The sequence below is a fragment of the Chiloscyllium plagiosum genome, chromosome 38, assembly GCF_004010195.1.
Source record: "Chiloscyllium plagiosum isolate BGI_BamShark_2017 chromosome 38, ASM401019v2, whole genome shotgun sequence".
Classification (NCBI taxonomy): Eukaryota; Metazoa; Chordata; class Chondrichthyes; order Orectolobiformes; family Hemiscylliidae; genus Chiloscyllium; species Chiloscyllium plagiosum.
In genome coordinates, this window is record NC_057747.1 from 1544633 (window position 1) to 1558470 (window position 13838).

General features: G+C 43.8%; 1 protein-coding gene across 1 annotated transcript in view; it reads left to right on the top strand.

Annotated features, from left to right (window-relative positions):
• The first annotated feature begins 2164 nt into the window (after positions 1–2164).
• Positions 2165–13838, top strand: part of LOC122541719 (S-antigen protein-like) — a 27336-nt gene continuing 15662 nt past the window's right edge. The window contains exon 1 of the mRNA XM_043678607.1: positions 2165–2245. Coding sequence (XP_043534542.1) covers positions 2165–2245 — 81 coding nt within the window. The remainder of the gene's footprint in view (positions 2246–13838) is intronic.

The following is a 13838-nucleotide window of genomic DNA, read 5'->3' on the forward strand; positions in this document are numbered from 1 at the left end:
AGAGCTAAGGGACTGCAATGGTGTAGATAGATTGGAGAAACTAGAGCAGCTGTCCTTGCAGAGAAAATTGAGGGGAGATCTGACAGAATTGTTCAAAGTCATGAGGTGTTTACGCAGGGGAGATAGGAAGAAACTGGTCCATTGCTGAGAGGTCAAATTAAGCTGATTGGCACAACAAGCATAAGGAAAATCCTTTCTTTACACTATGGGTGGTTAGGGTCTGGGGCATACTGCCAGACAAGTTGGTAAAGACGGGTTCAATCATGGCTTTCCAATACGGATAAACTATCCATCTACTTTATCCTTTTACAGTATGTAGGTTTTCTTTGCCCTTCTGTAATTATCCATGAACTGTGTGTGTTGCTGGACCATATCAGAGTCAACCATGTCACTGTTGTCTAGAGTCACATGGAGGCCAGACCAGGGAAGGAAAGCAGATGACCTTCTCTGAAGGATATTAGTGAACAAGACTCCAGGCTTTTGTGGCAGATGATGACAGTCTCATGGCTGCTATAACTGGGACTAGCTTTCAATTCCAGATTTTATGAACTGAATTTGTGAGATCTTTTGTTCATCCATGTCTCCACAGCATGAAACTGAGCATCTGCTCCCTAGTCTGGTCCTATTAGCACTGAAGAAAGGGCAAGGAAGTGGACTGACTGACTTCCTGTGCTGTCATCAGTATATTAGCCCATCGACCAGGCACTTAGGGAGCAATTGGTGGAATCTAATGGTAGAGATTAAAATAAATTGGGAGGTTTAAGCTAGTTACCAATATCAGCATAATCAATTTGTATACAGAGATTCCACGGCAGGACAGAGTTGAGATTTTTTTTCTCTTAGAGGATTGAGAGTCTTTGAAACTCTCCGTCTTTGAATGTTTTTGAGATGGGGGTAGATGGATTGTCAATAAGCAAAGAGGTGGGGGTGGAGTGGCAGTGTGAAAGATTGTCAGAGTAGGCCGGAATTGGAGTGATCAAATCAGGCAGGAGTTTGCTGAATGTGAAGAAGGGTTAATGGATGAATGGCCTATGCCATTTGTACATTCATGGGGAAGGAAGTGAGAAAGACAAAGAGAGAGAGAGTCAGAGACCGTTTCCAGTTCACATAACAGGAATATTATAAACAGCCAAATAATGTGCACTCATATCCTCTTGCGATGGAAATCTGGAGCAGCCCTCATCCACTCTCATCCCTATGTGATGCCTAAACAGTGAACAATGTGGCTGAGGCTAATCTAGCCTCCAAAAAGACCTAGTTGCTGACAGGAGCAGGCCACCACCTCATCAAGGACATTTAGAGAAGAGAAAGAAATATTCACCCAGCCAGTGATGCCCACATGCCATGTATGAATATTTTGAAAGAATGATCGAAAGAAAGGTCATAATGAACCAAAATAGAGATATCCCTGGGAAGCTAATGATATAGGACTGGAACATTAACTCTGTTCCTCTCTTTCCACAGAGGTTGCCTCAACAGCTGACTATTTGCAGCATTGTCTGTTTCTATTTCTGATCCACATCCTCCAGCTGTGATAAGCAGCTTTCTTTCTCAAACTGGAGGCAAGCTGTGGTGTCCCGAGGGGTCAACATGAGGGCATTTCCCTATTTGATATATATTAAAGACCCAGTCTTGGGTATAATTGCAAAGTTGCAGATGATGTGAAATTTGGACATGTGGTAAACAGCGAGGAGGATAATAACAGGAGGATACAGACAGACTGATGAAACAACCAGACACATTGTAGATTAAATCAACACAGAAGTGTGAAATGATGTATTTCATAAGGAAGAAAGAGGAAAGGCAATATAAAGTAAACTCTTGAAGGAGCCTGTATGAGTTACCACAGTGCTTCTTATAGACGGGCCACACTGCTATTACTGTGCATGGGGTGATGAGGGGACTGAATGTTGAAGCTGGTGGATGTGGTGCCAAACAGGAGGGCTGCCTTGTCCTTGAAGGAGTCTTGAATATTGTTGGAGCTGCACATATCCAGCAAGAGAGGAGTATTCCTTCACACTCCCTTGTAGATGGCAGACAGGCTTTGGGAAATCAGGAGGTGAGTCACTTGCTGCAGGGGTCCGACCTTCAGTTTTGCTGTTGTAGCCATTGTGCTTACATGTGGCTAGTCCAGTTCAGTTTCTGGTCAATGATGACCACCAGGATGACGATAGTTTCAAGTTCAAGTCACACTACAGGGCATGAACGTGATAATGAAGATTGGCACACTGCAGTACAGGACCGAGTGAGTACTGCACTGTTGGAGGTACCATCATTCAGATGATATGTTAAACCATGGCCTCATTTTGCTTCTTCAGGTAGGAAAGAACCCATGGCAGCATTTCAAAGAATAGTAGGGGAGTTATTCCCAGTGCCCTAGCCAATATTCATCCTTCAAACAAAAAAAAAATTGCTGCTTCAGAGAACTTATTATGGACAAATTGGCTGCTGCGGTTTCTGCATAAATGTAAGCAGCTACACTTCAAAAGGACCTCACTGGCTATAAAGTGTTTGAGACACCTGCTAATTATGAAAAGTGCTGTATAAATACAAGTCTTTCCTTCTATAGAGTGCGGCTGTGATGCAATGTGGCACTGTGATTGTTCATATACAGTCTGAATGCAAAGTCTGCAAAGTGCAAGACTATTGCCAGAGAAAAGTTAATAACTCTGTGCCTGTCCTGAAGTTGGGACATCATGCTGAGGTTGTACAGGGCATTGGTGAGGCCTCTTGTGGAATACTGTGCGCATTTCGAGTTGCCCTGTTACTGGAAGAACATTATTAAACTGGAGAGGCTTCAGAAAAGATTTACCAGGTCATTGCCAGGAATGGAGGGTTTTGAATTATAAAAATAGGCCTGGACATTTTTTACTGGAGTTTAGGAGATTGTGGGGTGACCTTGTAGAGACTTATAAAATCATGGAGGGGGCATAGATCAGGAGAACAGCAAAGGTGAGGGTGTTCATAACTAGGGGGCATATTTTTAAGGTGAGAGGAGAGGACATGAGGGATAACATTTTTAGACAGTGTGGTTCATGTGTGGGGTAAATCGCCAGAAGTTAAGATATTTGGATAGGTTTGTGAACTGTTTGGAGGGATATGGGCCAAACGCAAGCAGATTGGACTGGTTTGGTTTGGGAACATGGTCAGCTAGTTTGACCAAAGGGTCTGTTTCCATGCCTCTATGACTCTATGCCTCAGTGACTGTATGCCCTATGTTCTAAGCACTGAAAAACACCGAAGCAATATTGTATTGAAGAGTGCCCCTGAGTGAAGTCATTCACTAGATAAATACTGTATTCAGGTCACATTAATGAAGTCTTTGGCAGCAGCCTGGTGTGTCCATACAATAGAGGGTTTGTCCAGCACACTGCACTGTATACTGTTACACTTCACATTCATACACAGGAGGCTGTCAAACCAACTCCCGAAACACACAGTGGCAACAGTGAGAGCTATTTATGTTAAAGGGACATCACAGCCATAGACGGTGCTTGGCAACATCCTCCAATGGCAAGGGGCAAAGCAACAGATCATGATACAGTGCAAAATTAATACAACAATCACAACGTGAGCAGGAGGAGAGAGATCTAAAGATACATTTGTCTGGGGATGGAATGGAATGGCAGGGAGTGGCAGGGAAGAGCGGGAATCCATTGCAGTGTAGACCTGGGGGTAGACATACATCATATTCTTTTAAATGTCATACACTGTACTTGTTTTATTCAGACCAGGAATAAGCTGTCAACCACATACAGCTATTATCACTAAGTTCAACTGTTCCCATATCAGTCACGTCACAGACTCCAGCCTTGTCCCAGCTCATGTGTTGTTAAAACCACATCCAAGCCTTGCTCCTTTCTGAAACAAAATCTCAGGAGTTCTGAAGAGGGCTCACTGGATGTTAACTCTGCTTTCTGTCCACAGATGCTGTCAGACCTGCTGAGTTTTTCAGCAATTTCTGTTTCTGGTTTCCAGCATCTGCAGTTCTTTGGGTGTTTTTTACATCTGTTGTGGCTTGGTGTCAAACTTAATTTGCTAATGCTCCTGTGGAGAGCTTTGGACTTTTTCTAACAATATAGGCACTGTATCAATGAATGCTATAGTAGTTATATAGTACAGCACGGAAACAGACCCTTTGGTTAACCCATCCATGCTGACCAGATATCCTACATTAATCTAGTCCCATTTGCCAGCACTTGGCCCATATCCCTCCAAACCCTTCCTATTCATTTACCCATCCAGATGCCTTTTAAATGTTGTAATTGCATCAGCCTCTACCACCTCCTCCGGCAGCTCATTCCATACACGCACCACCCTCTGCGTGAAGAGGTTGCCCCTCAGTTCCCTTTTAAACCTTTCCCCTCTCACCTTAAACCTATGCCCCTAGTTTTGGACTGCCCGACCCTGGAGAAAAGATTTTGACTATTGACCCTATCCATGCCCCTCATTATTTTATAAACCTTTACAAGGTCACCCCTCAGCCTCTGACTCTCCAGGGAAAACAGCCCCAGCCTATTCAGCCTCTCCCTGTAGCTCAAATCCTCCAGTCCTGGCAACATCCTCGTAATTCTTTTCTGAACCATTTCAAACTTTACACCATCTTTCTTGCTGAGGGTGTACCAGGCAGTATTCCAAAAGTGGCCTAACCAATCAGCTGCAACATGACCTCCCAATTCCGATACTCAATACACTGAGCAATAAAAGCAACTGCACTATCCTGTCTACCTGCGACTCCACCTTCAAGGAGCTATGAAGCTGCACCTCAAGGTCTTTTTGTTCAGCAACACTCTCTAGGACCTGACCATAACTGGATAAGTCCTGCCCTGATTTGCCTTTTCTAAATGCAGCATCTCACATTTATCTAAATTAAACTCCATCTGCCAATCCTCGGCCCATTTACCCATCTGCTTAATGCCCCGTTGTACTCAGAGGTAACCCTCTTCTCTGTCCATTATTTGGTTTAATCTGCAAACTTACTAAATATATCTCCTATGTTCACATCCAAATCGTTTATATAAATGATGAAAAGTAGTGGACCCAGCACCGATCCTTGTGGCACACAGCTGGTCACAGGCTTCCAGTCTGAAAGTCAACCCTCCACCATCACCCTCTGTCTCCTACCTTCGAGCCAGTTCTGTATCCAAATGGCTAGTTCTCCCTGTATTCCATAAGATCTAACCTTGCTAACCAGTCTCCATGGGGAACCTTGTCATACACTTACTGAAGTCCATATAGATCACGTCCACCACTCTGCCATCATCAATCCTCTTTGTTACTTCTTCAAAAAACTCAATCAAGCTGAGACATGACACATACACAAAGCCATATTGACTATCCATAATCAGTATTTTTCTTTCCAAATACATGTAAATTCTGTCCCTCAGAATCTTCTTCAACAACTTTCCCACTACTGATGTCAGGCTCACTAGTCTATAGTTCCCCGGCTTCCTTACCATCTTTCTTAAATATTTGCACCACGTCAGACAAACTCTAGTCTTCTGGCACCTCACCGATTGTCATCGATGATACAAATACCTCAGCAAAGGGCCCAGCAATCACTTCTCTAGCTTCCCACAGAGTTCTCGGGTACACCCGATCAGGTCCTGGCTTTATCTTTATGCATTTTAAGGTGCTCAGCAGCTCCTCCTCTGTAATATGGACACTTTTCAAGATGTCACTATTTGTTTCCCTAAGTTCTCTAGCTTCCATGTCCTTCTCCACAGTAAACGCTGATGGAAATTACTTGTTTAGTATCTCACCCATTTTGTGCAAAGTTCCACACATAGGTGGCCTTGCTGACCTTAACGGGGCCCTATTCTCTGCCTAGTTTCCCTTTTGTCCTTACTGTATTTGTAGAGTCCCTTTAGATTCTCCTTAACCCAATCTGCCAAAGCTATCTCACAAGTTCTCACCTGAATATACTCCTGTTGCTCTTATATTCTTCTAGGGATTCACTCGATTCCTGCTGTGTGCCTCCTTCTTTTTCTTGCCTTTCATTTCCTCAATTTCTCTAGGCATCCAGCATTCCCTACACCTACCAGCCTTGCCCTTCACACTAACAAGAATACACTGTCTCTGAACTCTGTTTATCTCATTTTTGAAGGATTCCCACTTTCCAGCTGTCTCTTTACCTACGAATATCAGCCTCAAATCAACTTTTGAAAGTTCTTGCCTAATACTGTCAAAATTGGCCATCCTTCAATTTAGAACCTTTCGTTGGTTAATAATCTCAGGTGAGAGTGTCAAGATGAAAGAATCCGCTGGAATCCTTGCTGAACGTGTCTCTACCACTTAGTATGAGGAAAGCTTAGGAGATTGGGAAGGATTTGTCTCCAGTGATAAGGACAAGCATCCTGCAGTCAGAAGGAACATAAAAGACAACAAGAAATTGCCCTCACTCCCAGTTCCTGATTAAGGTACTGCCAACTGGCCTCTGACCCATTGCCCAGGTTATGGCCAACACAAGATGAAGCCAGAGATGGGATCATTAGGAACACTTCTCCCCTATTCTCAGCAAACACATACATAGGGGAGATGCTGGTGTCGCTGGTGTCATTGGGTCAATCATCCAGAGATTCAGGTGACATTCAGGGACTGGGTTCAAAACCTACCAGATGGTGGATAATGGAATTTGAATTTGATAAAATGTGGAATTAAATATGTAATGATTAATGTGGAACAATTGTCATGAAAACTCAATGGGTTTACTAATGCCCCTTATGGAAGGAAATCTGTTGTCTGTACCTGAGAGACTCTCAACATTATACATCCTCACTGGCCCTGGAAATACAATGTTGGATTTGTAGAATATTAAATTTTGCTATTAAAATCCCACAGATTTTTAAAAAAAAAATTTTAAAGTCTTGTTTTCCTATATAAATGCTCTTTAGAAATAAGCATGTACTTGTTGGTGGATAATCTCATTAAAAAGTGCAGGATTGAAGTGCTTTGAGCTGCACACTTTATTGTGTGTGCGTGCGTGTGTGTGTGTATGTGTGTGTGTCTGTGTGTATGTGTGTGTGTGTGTCTGTGTCTGTGTGTATGTGTGTGTGAGAGAGAGAATATTCAGAGACAGAAAGGCTAACACTGCCTGTTATCATTGCTGCTGACTGCCAGGAGCCTAGAACAAGTTTAAACTGAGATCAGAATTAAACAGATATTCATAAGAGAAGGAAAAGTGCACTGCGGAGCTCGCCGGATCTTTGTTTCCACTGTTCGATGTAGTCATGGCTCATTTTCTGCCTTGGCTCCATTTTCCTCATGCTATTCCCATATTCCTTAATGTCTTTAATATTGGGAAACCCATCAAACTTTGTCTCAGTGACCAAGTCTCCATAGGCCTTAGGATTACAGAATCCAAAGATCCACAAACCTATCCATGAAAAAAATTTCTTACCCCATCTCAACAACAATGTGCATTTATATAATGCCTTCCATTTCCTAAAGCACAACTCAGCAGCATATTATGAAACAGAGCATGGCACAGAGCTGTATAAGGAGACACTGTATCATATGACCAAACAGCTTAGTCAAGGTCTGTTTTAAAAGGAGCCTAAAAGGGGGCAAATTAAGGTCGAGAAGTGGAGAAAGGGGAGGGATGGTCGAAGTGTGTGTGTCTGTCTGTCTGTCTATGTGTGTGTCTCTCTAACTGGGAATATGAGAGAGCCCAGAATCAGAGGGTCCTGGAGTGGACAGGAGGTTATGGAGATGGAAAGGCCCAGAGGCAATTAGGGTTGTTTGAAAAGATAGATTTAAAGGTTAAAATTGAGAGGTTGCTTCAAAAGGGAGCTGCTGCAAGTCAGGGCTGATGGAGGAATGAAGCTAGTTGCACATTAAGTCACAGGCAGCAGAGTTTTGAACAACCTCAAGTTTTCTCAGTACTAAATGGTCAATCCCTTACCCTGAGGCAGAACCTGAGTTCTGGACTCTCCAGCCAGGGGATACAGCCTCTCACTATTTCAAGTTCACCATCAAGATTGGGAGATGCCCCACCGATCTCTTTCATAGTCAGCCTCACTCCGCCCGTATTATTTGCACCTTCCTCCCCATTACCACACTGATATGATTCCAAGCATCCCGGTCTTCCACAAACATTCCACAAAAAAGGTTGCAGATCCCTCAGGAGTGATTTTGTGGGAAATTGTTGTGAGAAAGACTTTCCCAATATGGGAATGGGCTGCATTTGCACTTAAGACGATGTCCCCATATTGATTCCTACAGAGGAAATTGATCAAGATTGACCTAATTAAATTCTTCAGTTATCTTAAATATCTCAGTATATGCCGCTGCTTTCCCAATTCTGTCTGCTTTGTACGATTCCCCCATCCTTCCAGATAAGTCACTATTTCTCAAAACTTCATCGCCATACTGGAGTGTATGCCCACATTTTATTTCCCATCTTGGTCCTGGATGAATCTGGGGAGGCTCCAGTTTAGAGCTCTGGAAATTCAAGAGGCATGCCCCATTCATCAGAATACACTACCCTCCTTTTGGACCCAATTTCTTGACTCCTGCATCCCAAATGTTTTGCTATCTATATTGCAAGATTATGTCCAGTACGAGACACTTCCATTTTTGGCAATAATCTCTTGCAAAGGACTGCCTCCTGAATATCCATTTAGACAAAATCCATAGACACGCCACTATTCACTGTGCTAAGTGAATTTCTAAAGTAGCCAACTAACTTGGTCAGACATGCTGACGCTCTGAGTAGCGGGTACCTGACCGAGTATTCCAGCAATCTGTGTCTAATATAGATTCCATTAAATCTCCAACTCCATTTCCTATTCAATTGAGTGGAGTCAATCTATAAAGAATTTCCAGGGGGATTCACTGGTGTTTATTCCAGCCACAGACCAAGTATCATTTTCGCTATTTGGGAATAACACTAAAAGGCTTTCAGGGTCTGAATTGGTCTGATGTTATTGTTTTTCTCCCTCATGTAAGGGAGGCAGATTTATAAACATACTACACACGAGGGTCATCACTAAAACAATGGTCAATCCATTTCCCCACTCTTTTTTTTTATTCATGGGATGTGGACATTGCTGGCTGGACCAGCATTTATTTCTCATCCCTAATTGCCCTTAAGGTGGTGGTGGTGAGCGATCTTAAACTGATGCAGTCCATGTGCTGTAGATAGGGCCACAATGTTACTAGGGAGACTGTACCAAGATATTGACCCAGTGACAGTGAAGGAATAGCAATATACTTCCAAGTCAGTGTGAGGCAACATGCAGGCGATGGTGTTCCCATGAATCTGCCACCTTTGTCCTTCCTTTGGAAGTGGTCATGGGTTTGGAAGGTGCTGTTTAAGGATCTTCAGTGAATTTCTGCAGTACATCTTGTAGATGGTACACAATGCTGCTACTGAGCATTGGTGGTGGAGGGAGTAGATGTTTGTGGATGTGGTGCCAGTCGAGTGGGCTGCTTTGCCCTGGATAGTGTCAAGCTTCTCAGGTGTTGTTGGAGCTGCACCCAACCAGGCAAGTGGGGAGTATTCCATCACATTCCTGACTCCTACCCATAGATGGTGAACAGGCTTGGGGCATCTCCTCCACTAACACAGCCATCACTGACTCCCCCTGCACTGCCACCTGATGGAAGTGTTTCAAATTATAAAAGGTTGGGCAATGACAATCCGAGCCACCCTCTTGGTGTGGACACAAACTAATTGCAAATTAGGGGCAAAAAAAAAGAGAAACCGTAGGAGGACCAGTTTTACTAAAGAAAAGATTGACACGGTTGTTGTGAGATCAGTGGCATGGGCAGTGCAACATCAAAGCTTCATGAGTTTGAACAAGAAACCAGACAGGCTGTTGTCAACAAAAGTGATTCAGTATTCCTACAATTACACTACTGCAGGCTAGATGGGCAAAGTTCTCTCCATTGGGATAATGATATTGGGATAGAAGTCTGGCCCCTTCTGTACTGTCATAGAATGTAATAAATCCAGCAGGAGAGCAGGGAACACAAACACACACAAATAAAATCCAAATTAAATCATCTCCCAGCACTGTAGTAACAAAGTTGTCACTTTAATACAACTTCTCAGTGATACAGCAGCCTCACTCAGCATTAACGCTCTGCTCTTCAACAAATACATGGGCTGGGCCAGTGTCAGAGTGACTAACTGACACAGATCCTGACCAATATTGTGTTTCAGAGAACCATTTCAGTGGCTGTACGATATTCATGATGAACAGTGGAAGAAGCCAGCAGCAGGGTTCTATTCTAGAATCCAGCCTTTCTAACCAATCCAGCAAGCATTGAGGCATTAATGTTGCAGACCAGTCAGGGAGAAGCAATGTTGGTGGGTTGCAAGACTTCAGAGCACAGCGGCTCAGTGGTTAGCACTGTTACCTCACAGGACCAGGGACCCAGGTTCAATTCTGGCCTTGGGTGACTGTCTGTGTGGAGTTTGCAAATTCTCCCTGTGTCTGCGTGGGTTTCCTCAGGATGGTCTGGTTTCCATCCACAATCCAAAAATGAGCAGGTTAGGAGAATTAGTCATGGATTGATGAGGGCAGAGCAGTGGATGTGATCTATATGGACTTCAGTAAGGCGTTCGACAAGGTTCCCCATGGGAGACTGGCTAGCAAGGTTAGATCTCATGGAATACAGGGAGAATTAGTCATTTGGATAGAGAATGAGCTTGAAGGAAGAAGGTGGAGGGTTGCTTTTCAGACTGGAGGCCTGTGACCAATGGAGTGCCACAAGGATCGGTGCTGGGTCCATTACTTTTTGTCATTTATATAAATGATTTGGATGTGAACATAGGACGTATAGCTAGTAAGTTTACAGATGACACCAAAATTGAAGGTGTAGTGGACAACGAAGGAGGTTACCTCAGATTACAATAGGATCTTGATCAGATGGGCCAATGGGCTAAGAAGTGACAGATGGAGTTTAATTGAAATAAATGCGAGGTGCTGGGTTTTGGAAAAGCAAATCTTCACAGGACTTATACACTTAATGGTAAGGTCCTAGGGAGTGTAGCTGAACAAAGAGACCTTGGAGTGCAGGTTCATAGCTCCTTGAAAATAGAGTTGCGGGTAGATAACATAGTGAAGAAGGCATTTGGTATGCTTTCCTTTATTGGTCAGAGTATTAAGTACAGGAGTTGGGAGGTCATGTTGCGGCTGTACAGGACATTGGTTAGGCCACTTTTGGAATATTGTGTGCAATTCTGGTCTCCCTGCTATAGGAAGGATGTTGTGAAACTTGAAAGGGTTCAGAAAAGATTTACAAGGATGTTGCCAGGGTTGGAGGATTTGAGCTATAGGGAGAGGCTGAACAGGCTGGGGCTGTTTTCCCTGGAGTGTTGGAAGCTGAGGCGTGACCATATAAAATCATGAAGGACATGGATAGGATAAATAGACAGTCTTTTCCCTGGGGTAGGGGAGTCTAGAACTAGAGGGTATTGGTTTATAATGAGAGGGAAGAGATATAAAATAGACCTAAGGGGCAACTGGAATGGGCTATCAGAGGAAATGGTGGAGGCTGGTACAATTGCAACATTTAAAAGGCATCTGGATGGGAGTATCAATAGGAAGGGTTTAGAGGGATATTAGCTAAGTGCTGACAAATGGGACTAGATTAGGTTGTGATATCTGGTTGGCATGGACGAGCTGGACTGAAGGGTCTGTTTCCGTGCTGTACATCTCTATTATTCTAAATGTGGGAATACCGGGGTGGGGGGTGGGGTTGCGGGGGAGGGTTGTGGTGATGGATTTCTGTGGGATGCTCTGCAGAGGATCGGTGCTGACTCGATAGGCCAAATGGCTTCTTTCCACAATGTAGGGGTTCTATGACTTTATGACGAGGCTATTTGGCCCCTCAAGCCTGTTCTGTCAGTCAATAAAGTTGTGACTGCTCTGGTTTGGTTTCAGATCCATTTGCTGGGCAGTCCCCATTAACCTTCAATCTGGGAAGAAGCTAACTCCATCTTGAGTAAATTTAATGACCCAGCCGCCACTGTTCCCTCAGGAAGAGAATTCCACAAACTGACAAAAGCTCTCCTCATCTCAGTCTTAAAGAGGGAGACTTTTCTTTCTTTAGATTCCGCCCCTAGCTCTAGTGTCCTCATCGCAAAGGAATATCCACCTGAGATTCACCCTATCAAGGTCCCCTCAGAACTAAGTTCACCTCTCCAGGAGGGACATGTCCCCTCCCCATTGCATTATGGTCAGGTAATGGATGAAGAATATCAATTAAATATCAAGGATTGATGAATAGAGAAAAACATTGTCCAGGCTTGTGGAGCGGGTCACATCTGCCTACCGCTTACCCCTCTTCCACAATTCCATTTGTGCCCGGGTGTCCTTGGAAAGAGAGCTCACAGTATCCATCAATATTCCCAAGGCCTTCAGAGAGAGGTGGGCACCATTTGGTTTAGTCCACTCTCTCTCTCCCTACTCCTCCCCACTACAGTTTTGATGGTTCGTATTGCCCACAATGGGTTTTGCTTGTAAATATTTAATTTGCTACGTGGGTGCTGACTAGAGAACTTAAAAAGGAAGAACAGAAACAAAAATGGTTGTGGTGCTCAGTTGTGTGTGCTAGCACCTCTGGGTAGAGAAAAAAAAAGACACATTGTGTTGAAGCTGTTCTTCAAACATCAGGACAGTATTCAAGAACACCAGAGCAATGGGAAAATAACATTTATGCTGTATGAGAGAGGAGAACTGATTGGAAGATTGCAGGTGAGAATGCACCAATTAGATGATTAAGTAGCACACTCACTCAATGTGATTCAGACCAGTGCTCATAAGTCCTCTCCTCCTCATGGAGTAATAGCTGGCCTCCCTTCAATCACAGCCTCTGTTTGCACTGTTCAGGGGACCTCATTCCCACATTGCTACTACCATTACTCAAAACTGCTCATGAACAAAGCCACACACTAGATGATTATCTATTTTCTCATCAACCTGTTCAGAGCTGTTATCACCTGCCTCTGGAGCAAGTGGGACTTGAAGCCAGGTCTCTGAGGTAGGGACAGTTCCACTGCACCACAAAACGCTATCACTGAATAGCTAACAGGTGAAGACCTCTTTATCAGCTCAACCATCATCGGGCATTGGGACAAAGCAACCAAAAATAACCAGCAATCATAAAATAGAACAGAAATCAACCAAGGCAGTGCAGCCAGGTGAACATATCACATCAGGCCCCAATTCATCCAACTGAAATACACACCAATTCAATTCCGTGCTGAGAGAGCTAACCCCAACCAGGTCTGAGGTGAAAAGCCCACAACTTAAACCTTTAAGTCTTGTAATTATTCTGGTGAGTGTGTGCTGCATGTGGCTGTAATGTCACTGGACGAGTGTTACCAGAACCCCAGGCTAACATTCTGGGGACATGGTTAAAATCCCACATGGCATTTGAATTCAATGAATAACTCCGGAATTGAAAGCTAGTCTCAGTAACAGTGACCATCAACAAATAACATAAAAGCCCACCTGGTTCATTAATGTCCTTTAGGATAGGAAATCTACTGTCCTTACACGTGACTCCAGACCCAGAGCAAATGTAGTTGACACTGAACTGGAGATCTTGGATGGTGTGGGGACGAGGGATAGGGATTTGGGAGGGGGTAGTGGGGGACGGATGGGCCCATTCTGATTTGCTTCCATGAGGTGACTGACTGGATTGTGTAAAGTTGCAACACATTTAGAAAGGACTTTGGAGTAATAAGGTAATGTCTAGTATCTAGTGAGTTGGAAGTGTCCTTTCACCTAACAACTAAATATGCATTGACTCCACTAAATGTGGAGCTGAAAATTGACCAGTTCCCCTCCCCCATGTTCCCCATACCTCCTTCCCCCCTACCC